The sequence below is a fragment of the Halichoeres trimaculatus genome, unplaced genomic scaffold (assembly GCF_033239565.1).
Source record: "Halichoeres trimaculatus isolate MK-OKI-2021-1 unplaced genomic scaffold, fHalTri1.1 fHalTri1_scaffold_10, whole genome shotgun sequence".
Taxonomy (NCBI): Eukaryota; Metazoa; Chordata; class Actinopteri; order Labriformes; family Labridae; genus Halichoeres; species Halichoeres trimaculatus.
This window is the reverse complement of record NW_027437187.1, coordinates 13,353,138-13,376,675: the sequence shown is the minus strand read 5'-3', so window position 1 is coordinate 13,376,675 and position 23,538 is coordinate 13,353,138. Positions and strand designations below refer to the sequence as shown.

At 38.7% G+C, this 23,538-nt stretch overlaps 1 protein-coding gene across 1 annotated transcript in view; it reads left to right on the top strand.

Moving 5' to 3' along the window:
- The first annotated feature begins 1,321 nt into the window (after positions 1-1,321).
- sf3b3 (splicing factor 3b, subunit 3) overlaps positions 1,322-23,538 on the top strand; it is a 36,255-nt gene continuing 14,038 nt past the window's right edge. Inside the window, exons 1-21 of the mRNA XM_074678054.1 lie at positions 1,322-1,461; positions 2,107-2,245; positions 2,458-2,613; positions 2,897-3,067; positions 4,854-5,026; positions 5,309-5,450; positions 5,918-6,030; positions 6,170-6,307; positions 6,738-6,841; positions 7,275-7,440; positions 7,609-7,704; positions 8,955-9,027; positions 12,988-13,139; positions 13,437-13,592; positions 14,628-14,783; positions 15,702-15,845; positions 15,994-16,116; positions 16,281-16,435; positions 17,013-17,187; positions 17,838-18,043; positions 19,168-19,324. Coding sequence (XP_074534155.1) covers positions 2,176-2,245; positions 2,458-2,613; positions 2,897-3,067; positions 4,854-5,026; positions 5,309-5,450; positions 5,918-6,030; positions 6,170-6,307; positions 6,738-6,841; positions 7,275-7,440; positions 7,609-7,704; positions 8,955-9,027; positions 12,988-13,139; positions 13,437-13,592; positions 14,628-14,783; positions 15,702-15,845; positions 15,994-16,116; positions 16,281-16,435; positions 17,013-17,187; positions 17,838-18,043; positions 19,168-19,324 — 2,826 coding nt within the window. The 5' untranslated portion in view covers positions 1,322-1,461; positions 2,107-2,175. The remainder of the gene's footprint in view (positions 1,462-2,106; positions 2,246-2,457; positions 2,614-2,896; positions 3,068-4,853; positions 5,027-5,308; positions 5,451-5,917; positions 6,031-6,169; positions 6,308-6,737; positions 6,842-7,274; positions 7,441-7,608; positions 7,705-8,954; positions 9,028-12,987; positions 13,140-13,436; positions 13,593-14,627; positions 14,784-15,701; positions 15,846-15,993; positions 16,117-16,280; positions 16,436-17,012; positions 17,188-17,837; positions 18,044-19,167; positions 19,325-23,538) is intronic.

Here is a 23,538-nt window from a genome sequence, read left to right as displayed (position 1 = left end):
ACAACTTCCGGTTCTTTCTTAATTAAGAATATAGGCTAAACTGTTCAACCAAATAATACAGCTTTTGTCCAGCATTTTCTGTTCACGTACCATATTTGATAAATTTTGCAGAAGTCAAACATTTAAAGAATAAATTAATTTAATAAAAAAAATAATAATGTGACAATAACTTATTTGCTCCCTAGCCTTTTCCTCCTCTGTGGTGAAACATCCCGTGTTTCCTTTACATTCACACCATATAAGCAGGTGACACAGGTTTTGCCAATAAGTGAACCCCATTAGAGCTGCATTTCAAAATGTTCCTATTCAATTATAATCATCACAAATAACATTTCAACACAAGTGTCAATACATAAAAGTATATAAACTGATGGAAAAAAAATTAAACATACCCAAAACAACGTTACCCTGAATTAAATATCGCAGCTAAACAACAAATTATTCTGTTATAGTAGTTCTTCTCCACTTACTCCACTCACGTCCTCGTTTTACATCAACTTCTTATTTAGGGCTAGATCACAAAATAAAACTAAAACATTCATGCTTATTTTGTTAAAAGTTAAACAGTTTTACTTTTCACAGATTTTAGAATTACCTAACTCTTGTTCTCTATCATTCCACAACATAAATTCATCCAAAATACTTCCAATTATCAAACTTTGAAGTAATTTACTAAGGTCTTCTTCATATTCATTGTTATTCTTATGTTTAATTTGTCCTGGACAGTGTATTTTTTTTTAATTTAATTTAATTTTGTTTATTTATTTATTTTGAGGTTTTTTTTTTGTTGTTGTTGTTGTTTTTTTTGAGGTTTTTTGAGTTTTTTGCTGCTCTTAACATACTGTTTGTCTCTTGCTGCTGCTCTATAAAATTTCTCCTGTGGGAGATGGGGGAAATTTGGGGAAACAAAGGAATATTCTATTCCAGTGATATCTAACTGATCTCTTTCATGGTTTATACAAAGATATAAACTTTCTAGTTTTATGCCAACATTTATTCAAGAGTGGACCGGTTTTGTGTAAGTCGGTGTCAATAATTTGAATCACCATAATTAGAGTAAACTTTCTCTGCCAAATTATGCGCAGACTCTCCAAGAGTCCGTACTGTTTACACTCCATTGCCACAAATTATACTTCCACAACAAGATTGAATGCAATATGTGTGAATTCCTTATTTAGAATGGTAAAATGTGTTTATACAGATAAATAAATAAACTGTAATTGACCTATCGTGCGTAATAATCATGGGTAATAACTTTTATAATTCAGTCTTTGTCGACCTCTGCTGGGGATTTGCCCTGACCATACTTGCACATTTTGGTCAGGCACTTTTCACGACACCCAACATGACGTTGTTTAGACCGGTGAAGGACCCACGAACGGCGGCTAATCGTTTGAGTAACTGAGGAGTTTCTGCAAACATTATCCATCTGAAATCTGAATCATCCTACTCTGTAGGCCGGTAAATATTCTACTCGAGAAATCTTGAGCAAGTCGCAAATTAACAGACTGATTATTCTTGTAACATGCGTGCTCTTTAATAAGTAATACAGCAAGAAATCACTGGATAGCGTCAGGCAAAAGTGGCGCTCTGTATGAATGAGCGCTCCGTTCATTTACTACAAGTTGATGCATGGCCTATAAACTTTGACCATTTGAGTTAATTTCTTACATTTCCAACTTTTGTAACAGTAGCCGATATCCTACGTAATGTTGCTCTAAACAAGGTTGGAGGCGTAAACGTAAACATCAGAAAAGCGTAGTGTACGACTTCAGTATGCTAAGCTAATGTTAGCAGTGCTCTTCGCCGACTAATATGTAAACATTGAGTGCAGAGGTTTAGTTATGGTGTTCATAATTTAATTACACTCTTAACTTACTCAAGCATGTAATCTGTCAGAGTTTTTACGCCATAGGGAGCATCACATTTACGACATTTGTCAGTTCTTCATTAGTGCAGCCCAGACGAGTTTTAACATCCCTCCATTAGTGAACGTACTGTGAACTCTGAAACATATTTAGGACTAATTGTGGAAAAAGTAATGGTTCATTTCAATGAAAACCGCAATTCACTCCTTTAATGATCGAGTTACTTGGTTTGTTTCAGATCTTTTTTTCCTGGCATAGTGCTCTGTGCCCCTGAAGATCCTTTTGGGGAAGCCACACAAAGAGAGCCATGTTTCTGTACAACATCACCCTGCAGCGAGCCACAGGCATCACTCATGCCATCCATGGAAACTTCTCAGGTGATCACTGCATGCCTCTTTTTTTCACAATTTTAATGGATTATAAACTGTGCTTAAATAACAACAAGTTTCACGAAATAGAAACAAACACATTGCTAGTAATGTGTACATTTTTAAGATTATGATTTATGCCACTGGGAGTGGGAAGCATCTTCGTGGTTAATTTTCAAAACATGAGAAAAACTGAAATAGAGTGATTTTTCTTTGTTTAGGAACCAAGATGCAGGAGATTGTTGTTTCCAGAGGGAAGATCTTGGAATTGTTGCGACCAGATGCAAACACAGGAAAGGTGCACACACTTCTTACAGTGGAGGTGTTTGGCATTGTTCGGTCCTTGATGGCCTTCCGACTTACTGGGGGTACCAAAGGTATGTAACAAAGCTGCATCTAATGCTTAATGTGCCTCGTGCACATGGTGACTCTGGGTCTTACTTTCAAGGATTATACTTGGTTTGTTGATGTGATGAGATTCTCATGTCTCTTCTCTGACAATTGCTGGAGAAATATTAAATGTCTCTGATCTCAAAACAAGTTACATTATCACTCCTAGCTAAAAAAAAAAAAGACCTGAATATTTTGAAACCATAGGACATTTTATTGCTCAGCTGCAAGATTGTATATTTCCAACCCCCTGTCATCTTGTGTTTATAGATTACATTGTTGTCGGGAGTGACAGTGGCCGTATTGTCATCCTGGAGTATCATCCATCCAAAAACATGTTTGAGAAGATCCATCAGGAAACTTTTGGGAAGAGCGGCTGCAGACGCATTGTCCCAGGCCAGTTCCTGGCTGTTGACCCAAAAGGCAGAGCTGTTATGATTGGTAAGAAAAAGGACAAGCCCATATTTGTAGTTCCATAGATGCACATACAGAGGTTTGCATTAAGCTAAATTTGTGGCTGCCAGCTTTCCAACACTGTTGACCTCACCATTGTGATCATGGGTCAGAGACATTGCCTTTGAATCAGAATAAAGCAGTCTGGTTTTTAATATCTTATTTTGACTGACAGGAAAATGCCCCAAAAATTACTATGATGCACTTTCTGCTTGCTATTATTGTTTGCAGATCTAAGTGATGTTTGTGTCAGCTGCTGTTAGCCCTGAGTTGAGACTACGCTAACATGGTTATCATAGAAAACACTCATGCCGTGGCTAACTGGCTATTCTGTATATTTTGCGGATCTTGATCTGTATTTTTGTAACCATTAGAAGAAATTATTCCAGCAATACACAAGCAAAACTACCACATCAGTTTAGAACCAGACTTAATTATCTGCATTTTTTGTTACTGCCTAATAGATTTGGCAACATTTTAGCAATATTCCAGCAATATCACACTTATCTTATTTTTTTGTCACTCTCCCTCGACTCTCTGTTCTTTTTTCCTAAGATGTTGAACAGTTTTAAAAACATACTGGCTTGAGAGAGAACTATAGAAGCAAATGAGAAACACAATTATTTTAATTTAACATCCACTGAATGTTAGAAAACTGAAATAAAACACCACTGATTTCATGGCGTTGAAGAATTTTGCTATGAAAACTATGCATCTGAATTTATTTATCCAGAATTCACCTATTGAAAATTCAGACCCCCAAATATTCACTTATTCAACTTTTCAAATTCAAGCCCAAAAATATGGAATTAAGTAGTGTAATGTCTGAAGATCATTCATCCATAGAGACCGTCTGAAAATATGAACTGTAAAAGAAAAGCTTATCTTGGTCCTTAAAGTGACCATTTCCTAAAGACTGACAGGAGGGTGTGTGGGTTTATTGAGAAACGTAACCAAAACATGCCCAATACCAGAGCTGTCATCAGACTTGCTTTTGAAACACTGATCTTGTTAAGATTATATTTAAAGAGAAAAAAAAAGTTTCATGTATTTCTGTCATTACGGTATATTGCCTTTCCTGTCCCGGGTAGCCCAGATGTTGCAGTCTGAATTTTTCAACTTGAATTTTTGGGTCTGAATTTTGTCGAGGTGAATTTAAAACTGAATTTGACAAATTAAACTTGAGTGACCCAGATCTCTTTTTTTTTTTTTTTGAGTTTTGATACTTGAATTTTTAATGAGCGAATGTTTTCGGATCTGAATCTTCAATAGGTGAATTCAGGACAAATAAATTTAGGTACATAGTCTTCATAGCAAAATTGTTCAATGCCATGAATTCAGTGGAGTTTTTATTTCAGTAATTGACATTCAGTGATTAACCCTCAGTGGCTATTAAAATTCAAATAATTATGCCTCTTTATTTGCTTGCTTCAGAACCAGTGCTAGTCAGTGGCCAAGTGTAAACCTTGAATGTAATGAAATCTCCCACAGGAGTGATGGCAGTGAAGTCATAACTGATTCTCCTTTAACTTTGACGATCATACAGGCACTTGATGCTGTTGTAGGATTTAACTGTTTAACTGGAACTTAGTCTAAATTCAGAGGTCTTTCCCTAATTCTGGACAACTATAGTTATTTGAAAAGAACAGATTAAGAGAGTTCTACTTTAATGCTTGATATTGTATTTTCACAGCACAGTGAACATATTTGAACCAAATAACAGAAGGTCAAATTAAGCTAAAACTTTGATGTGTCCTTTTTGTTCTGTTTTTAGGAGCAATAGAGAAACAGAAGCTGGTCTATATTTTGAACAGAGATGCGGCTGCCAGGCTTACCATCTCCTCTCCATTGGAGGCACACAAAGCAAACACACTGGTCTACCATGTAGTTGGAGTCGATGTTGGCTTTGAGAATCCCATGTTTGCCTGCCTTGAAATGGACTATGAGGTATGGATATGTTATTATTAAAGACTTTTGTTGACAATGCGATGAGTTTGTCATGTCTCTACTCTGGAAAACCCTGGAGCAAGATTGAACCTGTATGACCTTAGCTTTTTTATGAGTATTGAAGTTTAATCATAGAAAATTTTAGTTAAAGGCTAACACTATCTTCTCATGATGTCTTTATTAATTTGATGTTTCCAGCACTCTTGAAGCAGACTGTACCCACCAAGATGTTGTCTAATTATGAAATCTCTGACCCTGTATTGTGATATTTTCTTTATTCAGGAAGCGGATAATGATCCAACAGGAGAAGCAGCAGCCAACACGCAACAGACGCTCACTTTCTATGAGCTGGATCTGGGTTTGAATCATGTGGTCCGCAAGTACAGTGAAGCTTTGGAAGAGCATGGAAACTTCCTCATTACAGGTGAGAATATTTGTCTCCCAAAATTAAACACTAAGTGTCTTTTCTGAAACATTGCAGTCTTGACTGAAACTAGCAATCACATTTAGCAAAAGTCAGGCTAATGTGCTAAAATATCTGAAATAATGATATATTCCTAGCTTTTTGATTAAAAATGTGACTTGATGTAGAAACTGATTTGTTCTAAGAAGACAAACGGTGTAAGATTTCACAATGTAAAGAATATTAAAAAATGATAAAGTGTTGTAGATGAGTCTTTTATTTCCTCTTCTCAGTATCACTAGAATTGTTTTCTAAATCTCTTATGTCACCACCAGACAGCAACACACTTAAGAGACAATTAGAGAGTAAAGGGGAAAGATTGAATTGGAAACCACCGCCCATAAAGCTCTCTTTGGTTATTATATTTTTTAAAGTCAGGATAAATGTAAAAATATATATAAATATTTACCAAAAAACTCTTTTTCTAGTCCCTGGTGGATCCGATGGACCCAGTGGAGTTCTGATCTGCTCTGAAAACTACATCACCTACAAGAATTTTGGAGACCAGCCAGACATCAGATGTCCCATCCCACGACGCAGGGTGAGGGCATTTTTTATCACAGCTGTGTAATCTGGCATCAAGCTTCTGCGCATCTTTTTAATTTGAAGGGTTTAGATATTAGTTTTAATCTCATATCAATCCTTCTCATCTGTACAATTATTTTTTCTGAATCCTGCAGAATGACTTGGATGACCCTGAGCGCGGCATGATATTTGTCTGCTCGGCAACACACAAGACAAAATCCATGTTCTTCTTCCTGGCCCAGACGGAGCAGGGGGATATTTTTAAGGTTACCCTGGAAACAGATGAGGAAATGGTGAGTAAAGAGAAAGGACACATGAATTATCGATCCTCTGTACTGCTGTGGGGTACCCATTTTCAAAGACAAAATAAGTTTGGTGGCTAAAAAAATGTTAGACCTGACACAAAACAGGACATTTTTTATTACTGTTCATTTTTTATTGTGCAACAAGACGAGACAGGGACATTTGATGGTGGAGTCTGGTGTTTCTCTGTGTAATTATGAGGTTTGACTTAAAAAAAACTGCAGTCTCTGGAGTCTCTGATGACAGAAACAAACATCAACAGCCGTCTCACATTTACTATTCCTCCACAGGTTAAACATCACCTTGCAAAACAGCTTAACATGCCATAGAAAAATACCTCACTGGTTTGTGATTGATTTGGAATAAACCTTTTGGAGTCCACAGATCTAATCCTTTAAATGTGTTGGTGCTATTTTCCAGGTCACAGAAATCCGACTGAAATACTTCGACACCATCCCCGTCGCAACAGCCATGTGTGTCCTGAAAACAGGCTTCCTGTTTGTTTCTTCAGAGTTTGGAAACCAGTAAGTCGCTTGTCAGCAGCAGTTGAACTCTCCACGAAAAGTTAATTTATTTTGACAATCTTTGACTTTGAACCTGTTTTTTTTTTACTGTTTGAATTTCTGGACTAAAAGTTCTTTATTTTTATGAATATCTTAAAACTCCCAAGAGCAAATTTGAATCATTTGGTTTGTATTTGTCAATCTGAGTGGCAAATAAGTGGGCAATTTCCCCACCACTCTGTTTAGTAGTCATGAAAAGGTCTCACAGTCACATGCTCTGCAGAGACAGATGTTTTCCTGGGAAATACTGCATGTTCTCTCTGTATGGTAATGTTTCTGCTGCTAATTACAGACTAACTTACAACATCGCTTTGTTCTAGGCAAAAGTCTTCTTTAAAATACTTAACTGTCTCTAACCTGTGAAACTCATGCTGCTGTTTTTTCCCTCCTCTAGTTACCTTTATCAGATTGCTCACTTGGGCGATGATGATGAAGAGCCAGAGTTCTCCTCCGCTATGCCTCTTGAAGAAGGAGACACCTTTTTCTTTCAGCCTCGCCCCCTCAAAAACCTTGTGCTGGTGGATGAACAGGAGAACTTGTCACCCATCATGTCATGCCAGGTCAGTGTGTGTTTGATGGGTTTGTGAAATAAATACATGTTTATGTTTGTCTAACTGGGCCACAAAATGAAAAGTAGTTTTTTTTTTCAAAATTAACTTTGCCTTTTCTTATAAGTTGTGTATGAAAATTTATGACGTAATGAGTTATTTTGTTTTGCATTGTGTTAGATTGCTGATTTGGCAAATGAAGACACACCCCAGCTGTATGTTGCATGTGGGCGAGGACCCAGGTCTACTCTGAGGGTCCTAAGACATGGACTGGAGGTATGAAAACACAAACACAACATTTAAGGCAGCATGATGTTTTGGCGAGCTTGGGCTGGACAATATGGCCGGAAAATAAAATCTCTGATTTTTTTAACAAAAAAAAAACAATTTATGATTTTTTGATGATTTTTTTCCCCACCTTTTAAAAAAACAATAAGAACAAATGACTGAGGGAACTCAAAACCAGTTTTGTTTTAATTTGATCAAAAACTTAATAAAAGTAACCCCTGTTTCAGTCCTGTGATTAGAGTTTTAGCTGTCTTTCCTTAAACAACTTCACTTTGTAGTTTTAAAAGAGGCAGACTTTTTAACATTCACATTAAAAGCTACACCATTTTATACATTTTGAATTATAAAATACAGCCAAAAAAGCTTGAAGAGTACTGTTTCAGTGGACTACAACGCTGCTAAGTTATATTCTACTTTTAATGGATTAAAAAATGCTTTGTTTTAGTCTAGTTTTATTATTTTGATACATTTATCCCAAGGGATGGGTACCTTTCACATTTGAAACGACACGGTACTGATGCCCTGTCCCTGGCAATCGGTACCGGTACTCAACGGTACCAATTTTCGGTACTTTTATGTGGTAAAAATATCAATTTGTTAAATAATAAAATATATAATTTTTACAATTTAACAAATATATTCTTCTATATATCCTTGCAATGCTGTGTTCATGTCCAGCATGGAAAATCACCTACTTTTCCACTCCCTCACAGTCACAAGGATGCATTTAGGTACCTGAACATGGTACCTTTTGGTTTTACATGAATCGATACCCGGTGCTTTTGACAGAATTCGGTCGGTACCTAAAAAAGTACCTAATTTGGTACTCATCCCAATTTATACCCTATGCTGTACTTAATCTTTTTTTTTTCTTAATGTCTGAAGCATAATTTGGACGCACTTTTCCAAAAAAGAAGGCTTGCGTCACTGGATCATGTTTAAGTGTGTCATCTCAGATAGAGATAAAACTTTAGATGTGTTAGTCAGTGGAAACTGAAGGACAAAATGACAAAATATTTCAGCTAAGAGATTTTTTTTTATTTGGAACTAAAAAAATAAATAAAAGAGTCCTTCATTTGGCTAGGAGTTGTTGACCTCATACACGAATATAACTCAGTTGATCCAGCACCATGCAGACCATTCTTGGATTGAGCCATTATAATGTATCAACAGAATGAGCAATTGTTAATGTTTATTAAATTCTTTTTTTCCCTTTCTTCTTTATTTTTCTCACTCAGGTGTCAGAGATGGCTGTGTCTGAGCTGCCCGGTAACCCCAACGCTGTGTGGACAGTGCGCAGACATGTGGAAGGTACAATCTCTCTCCCCAAACTGTCATTAATCAGATTCAGTGTATGCTTACAGCCTGGGACGGATGGCAGAAAATACTATTTATTACCACAGTTTTCACTGAAAGGCTGTTTGAAAAAATGTTATCACGCAAGTTCAGAGTTCTTCAGCTGTCATGTCCACAAACCTTCAACTGCCAAGTAAAACAGAACATTAGCTCTTTGGGTGTTAGCGTACTTGTCTGGCAGGAAGTAATTTCTTAAGTAGTTGTTTTTTCCCCGAAAGCAACATGTGCCTTAGAACAAGCATAAAACACACTTTGATAAAGACAGGAAGAAAACAACATGAGGAAGGGCCACAAACAGCTTTAAAAGCAGCCCAGGTGCTGCAATGAAGTAAAAGAGGCAACACGCAGGGAGTATCACTCTGTGACTCTGCTGCATCCTCCAGGCTGCCTTCAGCTCATCTGTGTATGGGGCTGTGTGTTCCTCATCTTCCTCTTGACAAGTGTCCAGCAGATTCTCTCGTGGGTTCATGTCAGGCGAGTTTATTGGCCAATCAAGCACAGTAATGTCGTGGTCATCAAAGCTCTTAGTTGCAGTTTTGATGCTGTGGGCGGGTGCCAGATCCTGCTGGAATGAATTCTTCAGTAAGCGTGTCAGCAGATGTCAGCATGAAGTGCTTTAAGAGTCTCCTGGTTAACAGCTGTGTTGACTTTGGACTTGATGAAACACAGTGGACCAACAGCTGCAGATAACAGGGCATCCTGAATCATGACAGGCTGCAGAAACTTCAAAATGGGCCTGTCAGTTATGATGTGTATACTCAACAAATCATGATGTGTTCCACGCAGGATGGATAAAACTACTTTATCATCGGCATTAAGAACGACATAATTTATTATATATGTTGTCTACATGTGATTGTCCCTCTCTCTGCAGACTCAAACTCTTTGAGCTCTGGCATCGCTGTGGCCACTAGGCTTCACTCATTCAAACTGAGCTTACAAGTGCTCAGAGGTGTTTCTTACCTTGCATTGACCAAGAGTCAACAGCAATCACTCATGATTGGATCTGACTTTTCAGTTTTAAACTCAAATTGACAAAGAGACCTGACGCCTGTTTGTGAATTAAAAAAAAAAAAACGATAATTAACTTTTTGCCGACACTATAAAAGAGGCAGGAGCAGCACAGCAGACTGACACAGACTGAAGTGATGTAGTTATACAACGTTTTTGTTTCAGAAAATAAAGCCGGGTGTTTCTCATTTTACAGACTTGGGCCTGTGATTACTTTAAGGGGAAGACACAATGCGATTCCCACACAGATCTGTGTTATGTTTCCAGACTTCAGTGTTCACAGGAGGGGACAGTGTTTGTCTTTCCCTTAAGTGTGTTCATTGAAAAACAGGGCAGCTTACGCCAGAGACACCATGAAAAACAGACCAACAGATCAAAGTAATATCTGTGTGTCTCCTTACGTTAACATGAAATACGATAAAAGTAATGTGTTGATCACTTTGTTGCTAACATCTTCTCTATCACTTCCATCCTCAGCATGAGATCCCTCTAAACAGAGTAGACCCGTCTTACTGAGGTCGTTGAAAACCACTGAAATGCCATTTTTAACAGGAAACAGGAGAATTAGTATGATTGACATCTTTATGATAATCTCTCAAAGAAAAAGGTGCACCTAAAGTACAACTTTATTTCAGTTTTTTTATGTCCTGCTCAGTATTCTTGTTCAGTGCTCCTTTTGTTCTTTTATGTTCAGTTCATGTTGTGGACTTACTGTTGGAGAGTCTTCTTGAACTCTGCAAATTCAGTAGTCTCCCCAAATGTTTGAGGCTGAGTGTACTGAACTGTTTCCAGGAATATAAGACCTTTATATTGTTTGTAAAATGATTTACTAAAACTCTTAATGAATTAATCAAACGTTATGAGACATGTCTTTTTACATCTTTGGGCCTTGCGTCATAATAATCAGACACAACTTGGACACAACAAGGGCTGAAAAGATGAGTTTGAAAGCAGTAAATCGTCACTCTCCTGAATAACAGATGGAAACTGCTTAACTTTTTAAAAGATATCTTAAGTTTTTTTAATGCAACTGTATTTATTGAAGACAGAATGGTGAGCATTCACACTCTGAAACATCTCATGAATGGAGGTACAGTATTAAAAACAAACTAAGAGATAAGAGTTACCCTTCAGTCCACAAGGGGGCACTAAAGGCAGTACACATTAAAAGAGCCTCACAGGAGCTTTAACCTCTTAAGACCCAGTGTCCACATATGTGGACATTACATTTCTGCCTCTGAGACCCATGATCCTATATTTTTTTAAAACTCTGACCAATGAGCCACATTTAGGGTAACTGCCCACATCATCTTTTGGTGAAATTACAACATTACACCAATTTTAGTGGAAAAAACAATGTATTTAAGTACAATAACACTACTAACAACCACCTAATGGAGAAGTCATAACACAAATAATCAAACTTCCCGTTCAAAGACCAAGTTCAGTTATCATACTTATTAGGTCTTACTTATCCAGAATAGGAAGGTGAATTAAAAAATGCACATCAGAAAAAAGTTTGGGTCTTAAGAGGTTAAGGAGCCCTTTGGGTAATGCATTTAAACACTATTTCCTCAACTAGTGCAAAAACAGTGTGTTGTTTTTTTGACACCATGTAAGGCAAAGACTGGATGGATACTTTTGTTTCATGCTGAATGACAGATGAGAGGCTATGGACCAGTGCCTGTGTTTATAAACTTTTATTTTGATTATTTTCCTGCACTTAGTTGTAATTTATTTCCAAAGTATTGTTTGTTTCATTATTCTTGTAATAACCACACTGTTATTTGTTTATTATGACATAATAATAATAATAATATTACATTTTATTTAAAAGCGCCTTTCAAAACACCCAAGGACACTGTACAGGGTAAAACAACAATAACATCAATCAAATCATCAAAAAACAGTACAACTAAAATCAGCAAAATAGAACAGAATGTGATGGATAAGTGGATAAGAGGAAATATTCAAGGTAAAGGAAAATGCGGATCGAAACAGGTGGGTTTTGAGTCTGGATTTAAAAAGAGGCAGGGAGGTTAGATTTCTGAGAACCGGGGGGGAAAGAGTTCCAGAGCTGGGGAGCAGAGCGACTGAAGGCCCTGCTCCCCATGGTGCTATGGCGAGCAGAGGGCACAGTGAGCTGGGTGGAGGAGGAGGATCTGAGGGAGCGGGCAGGAGTGACGATGTGAGGAGGTCAGATAGATATGGAGGGGCAAGGTTGTGGATGACCTTAAAGGTGAACAGGAGGAGTTTGAATTCAATCCTATGCTTGACCGGGAGCCAGTGGAGCTGCTGCAGGATGGGGGTGATGTGATGGTGGGAGGGGGTTCTGGTGATAATACGGGCAGCTGAATTCTGGACCAGTTGAAGTTTATGGAGTGACTTTTGGGGGAGACCGAAGAGGAGTGAATTACAGAAATCTAGGCGGGAGGTGACGAGGCTGTGAACAAGAATGGAGGTGCTGTGAGGCGTGAGGGAAGGGCGAAGATGGTTAATACTTCGGAGGTGGAAGTAAGCGGACCGGGTGATGTTATTGATGTGAGAATGGAAAGAGACATGTGCTGCTGACCTCTTGGCCAGGCCACCCTTGCTAAAAAGATCTATAACTCAGTGGGTTTTTATATCTGGTTAAATAAAGGTTAATAAATAAAAATTCATTCAGTAGAAGAAAAAAAGAAGATGTGTGTATAAAGTTTTTACATTGCCACCCAAAGTAGCTGCACATTACATGTATTGATGCATTTTTCTGAGCATCGCCAAACTACTGGGATTTCTGTTGTTACTTATTATATGTTTGCTTTCTCATCATACCCAGATCATCCACCATTATATATTTTCAGCTTCAGAACTCTCCTATTGATGGTTTCCTGATCTTTATGTTGCCTTATTTCCTGTCTTTAGATGAGTTTGACGCCTACATCATCGTGTCTTTCGTGAACGCCACCCTGGTCCTGTCCATCGGGGAGACTGTAGAGGAAGTGACAGATTCTGGATTTCTGGGAACAACGCCTACTCTCTCCTGCTCGCTGCTGGGTGAAGATGCTTTGGTGCAGGTGGGTGCAGTGTGTCTGTAGAATCATCTAATGATTCTGAAACCAACTTCAGTGCAGCCTAAAGAGAGCTTTTTGTAAAGACCTGTTACAGAGAGACTTGGACACAGAAAAACCTCAAATATTTACACATTGCTTATGTTAATACAGCCCTCAGCTACATGTGAATTATCTTAAATCATAAAACTCTTCAATGCAAAATAGTGACTTGCAGTGCAGTTTACTGTGCACAAGATAAAGTAAAGTTTCCTCAGAACAATCCCTCTGGATTTGCTTGCTTACCCTTGTTTCTCCTCACAGGTGTACCCTGATGGTATTCGTCACATCCGCGCTGACAAGCGTGTGAACGAGTGGAAGACTCCAGGCAAAAAAACTATCGTCCGCTGCGCCGTGAACCAGAGACAGGTTGTCATCGCACTCACTGGAGGGGAGCTGGTCTACTTTGAAATGGACCCGGTAAGAGTTCAGACATGTTGGTGTGTGTACAGGTCTCCAATGGTTAACTTTACACTTGATCACATCACGCACTCTGACAGAAATATTCCTAAAAAGTGAGTTTGAAGCAAACAGTTAAGCTTTTTCAGTATTAACGTGAAGTCTGACCTCACACGTTCTGCATTTCATGCCCCATGATTCTGAGACTTTAAGGGAAAGAAGATGAGCCGGTGCACTCGGTTCAAGCCACCACCTGTTGAATTTTTGCATCATTTCAATGCCCATAGTCTTGTCCAATGATCATTTTGTACTTTTCTGTTTCCTGTCAACAAGAAAGAGTGGGAGATATTATTTGTTTGTTGCATAGACCAAGAGGAAGAGCTCATCTTAATACTAGAGCCCGACCGATTTGGGATTTTTGGGGCCGATGCCGATTCCGATACTGGGGGCAAAAAAAAGCAGATATCCGATATATCAACCGATGTCTGATATATCGACCGATATCCTATGTATCGGCTGATATATATAATAAATTCATTGATATACACAGGATATATACTGTATATATATCATATATATAATCACAAATCATTATAAGACCCATATGATTCAAGACAGAGACAGAACACTATTAAATTAAAGGAGTCAAACTTTAAACACAGTAAGTAGAAAAAAAAAACTGTAAACACACAATGAGCAACTTACACGACGTTAAAGCGCTGTTCTATAGGCTTACATTAGATAATGGTGGACGGAGGGGGCGGGCACTCGGGAAGTGTGCAGCCCAACACACAGGAGCTGGAGTGACAGAATCTCTGTGGAGCAAAATTTTTTATAATCGGCTACATTTTGGCCGATGTTGATTAATCAGTGACAGGCATAATCGGACTGATTAATCGGTGCCGATTATACCGATTAATAGGCTTCGTGCAATATGACCGATTAATCGGTCAGGCTCGACTTTATACCCCAAACTGCATTTTTCTAAGACATCAAAGTAACAACAGAAAAGAAGTTGGGTTAAACTGTGTCTTCGTCTCATTCTTCCTTTTTTAGTCCGGCCAGCTGAATGAGTACACAGAGCGGAAGGAGATGTCTGCAGACGTGGTTTGCATGAGTCTGGCTAACGTTCCACCTGGTGAGCAGCGCTCACGGTTCCTTGCTGTTGGACTTGTTGACAACACTGTCAGGATCATCTCCTTGGACCCTTCGGTATGAACAGAAAGCCACACACACACACTCTCTGTTAATTCTTGGCAATGCCTCAAACGTACTTTGCAATGGTTTCGTGCTAGTCACTGGAGTCGTTATCGTGCATCTAAATAAAAGGCAGAACACATCAGTATCTGGTTAAAACCAAAACAGCCCTAGTTGCCAAGAGAAATCCTGTAACTTCAAAACTTTCTTTGATTTCTTCATTGGTTGAATTTGAATAATTGCCGTGGTTATCTCCTTCAAAGTTTCACCCAGTACCAAGAGGAGGATTCGTGCAACATGATGAATTTCTTCCTGCTGTCCTCAGACCCAGTGAAGCAGTTTCTCCTCTCATAGGGTGTTTTTATGCTTACCAAAACAAACAGCTGTGTGTTGTGTATCAATTAATAATAGCAAACATAATGCAATTACAAAGCTGTAACCTGAACTGCCAACCCAACTAACCAACCAGAAAGAGATTAGTTAGTTCTCTTAACTTTGTTTAATTCAGGTTTAGGATTATTTTTGGAGTTGTTCCTGCGCTACAGTACCCAGCAGGGAGTGGACCAGGTGTGTTGAGTGAATTTATTTTCAGTATGACGCACTTTTGATGTAAGCCAGTGTTGATCATTCAGATATGTGAGTGATTTTTAAACAGAGTGGACAGAGCAGGATTTACACAAGCGGTAGTGAAGAATTATTTTTTTTAGGGCAGGTCATGTTGCCATTAATATTTAACTGACTGTTCCTAAAACTTCTGTCAGCCTGTGATTAACCACATCAGGAAAGTGGCAGATGTCTCTATCTCCTGATGTTATTGAGCAAAATAAAGGCCGTAAAGCTCTTAAAACCAAGAGGTCAATGGGTCCTGTAACCTGTCTGTTTTTACGTCTACACTGGTTTAACCCTAATGCTCTGTGTCTTTATCACCCACAGGACTGCCTCCAGCCTCTGAGTATGCAGGCCCTTCCAGCCCAACCAGAGAGCCTGTGTATCGTAGAGATGGGTGGAGTAGAGAAACAGGATGAACTTGGTGAAAAGGGAACGATCGGTTTTCTCTACCTCAACATCGGACTTCAGGTATTAGGGCTTACCCATAAAACTGATCCACAAACTTTTCAAACATGCATGAGTCCCATGCAACAGTTGCTGACAATCCAAAGCAAAGGTCTTACAGTTTTAATTTATTATCTTGTGCTGTAATCCCTATATTTTTTTTAAATCTCAGAATGGTGTGCTGCTGAGGACTGTGCTGGACCCTGTGACAGGCGATCTGTCCGATACCAGAACACGCTACCTGGGTTCACGACCTGTCAAACTCTTCAGAGTCAGGATGCAGGGACAGGAAGCTGTACGTACCCTGGACATTCACGTACAATCATTACAGTGGAAAAACTGATGTTATTGACATTAATCTGACTCCTGCTCAATCATAATGGACCTGTCTCTTGCTCCAACAGCTCTAGCCATTAAAAAAAAAAAAAGACTCAATTATTTTGTTCTTTTTTCTAATAGGTGCTGGCTATGTCCAGTCGCTCCTGGCTCAGTTACTCGTACCAGTCTCGCTTCCACCTGACCCCTCTGTCCTATGAAACTCTGGAGTACGCCTCTGGTTTTGCTTCTGAGCAATGTCCTGAAGGCATCGTGGCCATTTCCACCAACACTCTGAGGTATGGGATAAACTCACTTGCAAAATCTAACATAAATCTGAGCTACCTTTGATTTATAACTGGCTAATTTGATCATACACAAGGAGGGGGAATAATCTACAAATAGGCATCTGGATTGCACAGATGCTCCCAAGCTTGTCATATGACATATTTGATGCCAGTCTCATACATTTTGTGAAGAATTAATGAAAGTTAAGGAACAGCAGCTGCTTCTCATCTTTGTCATCGAGAAATAAAACAATGTAATGAGTTTAGATTGAATTCGGGTTGCACAATTACTGCAGCACAAATACTGTTTCAGTAAGAAATTCATAGCTGTTACCAGAGCAGGAAAGTTCAAGTGCAAACCTTTCAACCATGAGTTAATGCAATAAAAAGAAATAAATCAAGCTGCTGCTAACCCGCTACACATCCATTTAAACCCTGTTTAGAAGTGAAATGATAGCAAGAGCTCGATGAGGAGGCAAACATGCAACACGACTGTTCTGCAGAGTCCATCAGGTTAAATGGTGATTTAAAACTCTCCCTTTCCTCCTTTTTCTTCATCTTCTTCTTCTTCCTATTTTCTGTCCGACAGAATCTTGGCTCTGGAGAAGCTGGGAGCTGTCTTCAACCAGGTGGCGTTTCCTCTGCAATACACACCCAGGAAATTTGTCATCCACCCGGAGACCAACAACCTTATTTTGATCGAGACTGACCACAACGCCTACACTGAGGCGACCAAAGCTCAAAGAAAGCAGCAGATGGCTGAGGTATGGATGACACCATGTTGGGATAATGATTATTCATGCCTGTCTAAGTGTTTTACAGTTCAGTTAATCGCCCATGCAGTCGCCTTTGTTGCCCACTTGTTGTTGAAGTTATTTTGCCACAAGGGTCAGATACACAAAGTGATCTTCATTTCCAAACATGCCTTAATGTTTTTGGTCATTGAGGCTTTTATTACACTATGATGGATGGGCAAAGCTTCAGTTGTTCATATATCCAAAAAAACCTTTTAATTAAAACTTTGAGAGAAGAAAAACTTTTGGGATAAATGTAAAGATTTGAACAGACTCAAATTTGCTTTACCATCATAATTTTAGGTTAGAAGCATTTTTGGAGGGGGATGATCGTAATTCCAGGTATTTAGGTCTAAATCATGTATAAATCAAGTTATTAATCATGTACTATTATAAGATGATACCACTCAGTCCCAAGGTCTCAAAGAAAGGAAAAAGACTAGTAATTCACCTAATATGTCTACTTGGATTTAACCTTCTATGTTATCTTAATCTGCACACCAAAACCGACCATGAGCTAGTAAAATACCAGCCAACACAAACTCTGGCTTCTACCAAATTTGTCAAGTTTTGTCCCAAGTCTCCAATCTGACCTGCTGTTTTCTTTCTGTCCTTGGCAGGAGATGGTTGAGGCTGCTGGCGAGGATGAGAGAGAGTTGGCTGCGGAGATGGCTGCTGCCTTCCTCAACGAAAATCTTCCTGAAGCCATTTTTGGTGCTCCCAAAGCCGGAGCAGGACAGTGGGCCTCACTGGTGCGTCTAGTCAACCCCATACAGGGAACAACTCTCGACCAGGTGCAGCTGGAACAGAACGAGGCTGCGTTCAGGTGAGCAAGTTCAGGCCCACGGTGTCCTGCTAAAGGAAATGTTGATTATTTCAGAAAGAGAAATGGAAAAAGGTTCAATAAGGCTTGAATCAAACAACTGCTGTAATGTACCAGGTCTGTCTCTTGTTTCCTGTCTTCTGAAATTGCTTCTGTTTGTTGGAAACAACACATGTGGAGAAGTAAAAGTGGTTGCGAATGATTCATTTACAGGAAGTATGGAAAAACTAATCGAGGACAAGAGGAGAATCAAACTGCTAGACAGGCACAAACTTAAGCAGCTGTAGCTGAAGATGAGGGTTCACACGACATGCTGTCATAGCTTTGACTTTAAGTGCTGCGTGGCTGTGGTGAGGTCAGTTGAGGGAAGAGAGTCCAGAGTCTGACCCTCAACTGTTTCCTGTTTATTATGTCGCTCTCACTGATTTAAGTCTGCTTCCAAAATTCCCAGAATCTCCCATTCTTGCTGAGCTGTTTCATCATTGGCTCAAATCGTTGGCAAGTACTGTAGCGAATATGGACACAAAGAATTCTTCAAAGAACCATACTTTATTGTCATCTTGCATGAACAGGCATAACTCAAGAGGGGAAATTGCTTTTTATTGTGGTCTCACAACAAAAGACATTTTGATAGATGAGTATAATCAGCTCTATTTTCTGCAATGTCTGCCTGTCAGCACTAACATGAGACATACATAATGCATTTTATTGCTTCAATTCTCTCAATCCTGTTGGATTTTATTTACAATCACATTTTGATTTGATTTTGTTTGACTTAAATAACTGAACTTGAAAAATGTTTGACTGTTAAGTTTTAATTCTCAACATAAAGTGACTCATAAACATATGAAAGTCAGGACAGAAAGCATCACCTAGCTTGCATTACTGATAATTCACTTTGGACTGTGAAGACGTTTAAGCAAAAGTGTAGAAATATCTTTAAACCCTGAGAAGTAGTTTGGGTATGGATCATGTTAGCGTTTATTTTTAAGGACTCTTCACACGATGCTCAGTATTTCTGACTTTCAGAGTAAACATCTTGATTCTGTCAACATAAATTTACTCAGTGTGTACAGTATTAATCATTTAAACTAAATTTCTCTTGCTTTTCTGTTTATTATCTTTAGTGTTGCAGTGTGCCGTTTCCCAAACACTGGAGACGATTGGTATGTTTTGGTTGGAGTTGCCAGGGACATGATTCTCAACCCTAGATCAGTGGGCGGTGGATTTATCTACACGTATCGTCTCATTGGTGGAGGGGAGAAGCTGGAGTTTGTGCACAAGGTGAGTTTGACTCAACAAAAGTTAAACTGTGATGTATGTTTTTTAACTGGTAATCAAACACAATCAATTTATCATGAATGTGTCTGCCTTCCCTTTAAAAATCAAAGCAAACGAAGCACAGTATCCAAGCAAACCTGAGATTCTTCAAAGTGAGAACTGTGATGGTTAAGGTGTAAAGACTGGCTCACACTACAGGGCTTTAAAAATCTTAGATCAAGATTGTGAAATCAGGTTGGATCACACACATAAGGTAAATATTTTTAGATCTCAAACACACACAGACACAACAAGTTTTGAAAATAATGATCATCAAACACTTCAGGATTTCATCAGGATTATCAGACCAGAGATTGCGACACACCACATGATCCTACTTCATCTCAGACGACCAGTGCGGTGCTGCTGGGTGTAGCCACTATTTGCAGTGAGACAAGAAAAAAAGAAGACTGAACAGATCTGGATAAAGAAATGGTTGGGGAGATGCAGACAAAATTTTGTCTCTGATATCTTCTGACCAACTCTGGTCTCTTGTAGGTGACTCTCTCTGATTGGCTACTGTCATCTTCAGTGAAAATGAGCAGTTATCACCCTGATAAATATCAAACAAGTCTTTGAGCCAATCGTGGAGCTTAAGATTGATCAGATAATCTGGGGTACCAGGTTTCACCACTGATGGTCAAGAGGGCTGAGTCAGGGTCAAAATGGCAGAGAATCCTGTAATGTGAGCCGGACTTAACAGGAAGAAGTTTCTTTAGCTTGTGTTATGTTAAGTCTTTGTTGATCCTGTTCAAGTGACTTAAAGGATAAGTTCGGTTCATACAGCTTTTACATAGATTGAAGTAGAACAAAATACTCACCCAGAAGGCAGCGGACATCCATATAACGGGATCCATCGGGGAATAGACAGCGCCGCTCCTAAAACTGCATTAATCGTCCAAAAACTCGTGTTTTTCACCAATATTCCATCATGGTCTGCTCCAAGTTAGTCCTCTGCTGCAGTCTGTGTCACTCCAGACAGCGCTGTGTGGCTGTACTGACCTCTGAACTGACAAAGACTTTGTTTACGATTGCCCCTCCGTGCGTCGTCATGTAGCCTGCCGTCTTCCCCTGGAACAATGAGCCGCACTGCGCATGCGCGGAGGGGCAATCGTAAACAAAGTCTTTGTCAGTTCAGAGGTCATTACAGCCACACAGCGCTGCTTGGAGTGACACAGACTGCAGCAGAGGACTAACCCGGAGCAGACCACTTAAAATGACAGTGATCAATGTTTTTAAAACGTCATTCGGGCTGATGAGAAGATTTTAATTAATTTTCCTGTACAGTGACATCAGTTTTCCTTTACTTTAGATGATTCATGTGTAAAAAAAAAACTGCACCTCTTTGTGCTTTCTTTTCATGCATTGACATTAATGCCATTACACATTATGCTAGTCTGAACCACTACTGCTTTAACTAATGCTGCCTGTAGGTGGTGCAGGTTAGCAAGAAAATGCAGATCAGACCCTTTAACATACAGGTTACCAGTCCATAGATTTAAGGCTGGCTGCATTGAGGACAGGATTGTAAAATGAAGCAAAATGAGATGACGCCACCATCAAACTGAACTTACATTTTACACATTGGGCCCATTGTGTTCCTGATATTTTAGGGGAAATTGGCATTCGTTATTGAAATGTATGTCAGTGGGTCATGGCTTAAGTTTGGATGCTCAACTCTCAGGAACACACAGCACAGATGTTACTGACTCTGGTGTGAACTACTCCCATCTTTAGAAACTAGAACAGGGTGGGTGCCCACATCCAAACTTTACCTGATGTGGATTTACAAGGGTGGTGAGTCAGGACTGTTTAACTGTAGTATAGTGTCATCAAATCCTCACATTAGAGGAAATTCCCAACCACTCAACCAGATCAGATGTTTTACATGCTTCATCCAACAAAGGTGCGTCTAAACTGTTAGGTTGTACAGAAGAAAAAAAATACTTCGAGCAGCAGCAATAAGGATGCAAAAGTTTGTGCTTTCATGCCGTGCACAGACCATCATTTTCAGGAGTTCATTTGTTAGATGTCAAACATCTTTCACACTTAATATTTCTACTCAGAGTGACGAATGAAAAACAGCTACTAAAAAGTGCCAAGTGAACTTGACTAAGCAAAATAAATGACTGGGGAGTGAGATATCCAACATCCCAACTATCTCTGCTGAGAGTCCTGCATTGCCTGCAAAGCAGCAGTAGAGTTGGGCCAGAGTTGTTGATAAAAACATACAGGAGACACGTGGCAGCACACTGCATCGTAAAACTACTAAAGTTAAATGGTGTTTCTCTGTCAGCACTGCAACAACAAAATCAACCTTTGTGAAATTTGTAGTGGACATTTCTTTTAACTTCTGTCACACCATGGTAGCTTATCAGCATGTTAATACCTGAGCATTTTAAGAGAAGGCACATCAGCTTAACAGTTCAAGCTTGATTGCTGTGGGAATTTTACAATTTCAGTGCCTCATCTTCAAGAATCACCCCATAAAAAGGTGTTTTTTCTGCTCTTCTCGTCTTTTTTTCTTCCACCTTCCCTCCCACTAAACAGCAGAGCAATCTCCTGGCATATCACTAGACCATGACCGTGACCATGCTGCAAATTCAGTCTAAAACATCTGTCTTAGTTTAACGCTGGTCAATTTTTGGAGCAAGGATTTGAATTTATATTATTAATGACAGGTATAGAATTTAAAAGAATGTTACACCACTGAACGTGACATTTAAAGCAATGTTGTAGTTTATTTTCTGACTAATCATTATGACAGTTTGTGATGAGTTACTGTTGGAAGAGTCTGAATCTCTTGCAGCCCTGGACAGTTATTCCCCAAAGTCTTCAGAAAACATCAATCATCTTTTAAACATGTGAAAACAATGATGAAATGCAGCAAGCCACTAGTTTTAAAAGTGGATTGTACTTTTTACAGTGTCTCAGGGATTGGGAACAACATGCTTTGTTTCTCTAGGAGGTCACAAAAACAGTTTGAAATTTAAAACAATCATCTGAGTTTTAGTCTTAAGCCCACTAATTTTCTTGAATCCTTATTTTATGTGAGTTTTGTGGTACTGTTTTGAAGTTTATCATTGTTTCCCTTTAGATTTTAATTTTTACTATAGGACAGTCAAATTACTGAATTTGACCAATGTAAATTCATCAGCATGGCTTCTTGTCACAAGATTTTGTAAAAGGTTTGATTCTCTTTTTGAATTAAAGAATTCATTGTCATTTTCTGAACAGGTGCATGGTGTTAAATCACAGGGTTGCAGCTCCAAAAATGTTTTTGAAGCAAATAGGTCTGTCACGATAACAAATTTTGCTAGACGGTAATTTTCCAAAATATTATTGCCGATAAACGTTATTATTGTCAATATTATTTTGATTTTTTTTTTTTTTTTTTTTCATTTTTTCATTGATGTAATTATGATAAATGGGATAATAAAGTGAGTACACCATATCAAAAGCAAGAAACTTTAATTTCTTAAGAGTATTTAACTGTAATTAAAAGTTCAGGATCTTTTAAATAAAATAAATTAAACAAAAATATAATAAATTTAACAAACAAGAAAGAGAAAAAAAATACAATGAAAATGAAATGGACTCTCTTTTAGAAAAAAAAAAACATGTCAATGAAAATAATTAATACTAATCAGAAACAATAAAACATAGACCCTGTCTCTAAAGAAAAAACGAAACTCAAAAAAACAACAACAATAAAAACTATAGCCTAAATAAAAGGGAGTTTAAACAGTTCCTGAATTGTTTGTAACATGTACTTTTTCCCAGTCAATCCGTACTGTCTGTCAAACATTTTGAACATTTCTGGCTTTCAACCGTATTGAAGGGCTGCATTTCTTTGGCAATGTAGCTGTCTTTGAGCGCCCACCATTTGGCGCTTTTATTTCTATTTACTTTGCAGAACAAAAGCCTCAGTAAGAGCGGATTGTCAAAGAACAAGGCTCCGCTGCACCTCCCCTTCTTCTTCTTCGTCGCCACTATTTTCAAACAAATGCAACATATCAGCTCGTTGGTGTTGATGAGCTCACACTTTGTTCATTCTGATAAAAAACAAAATATTCCCACACTGGGACTGAGGCAGGCAGCTTAAGAACCGTATCTTTTGTGCCATCACTCATATTAGCGTGTGTTTCCTCCTTACCCTTCAGGACGCTCGCTTCAGC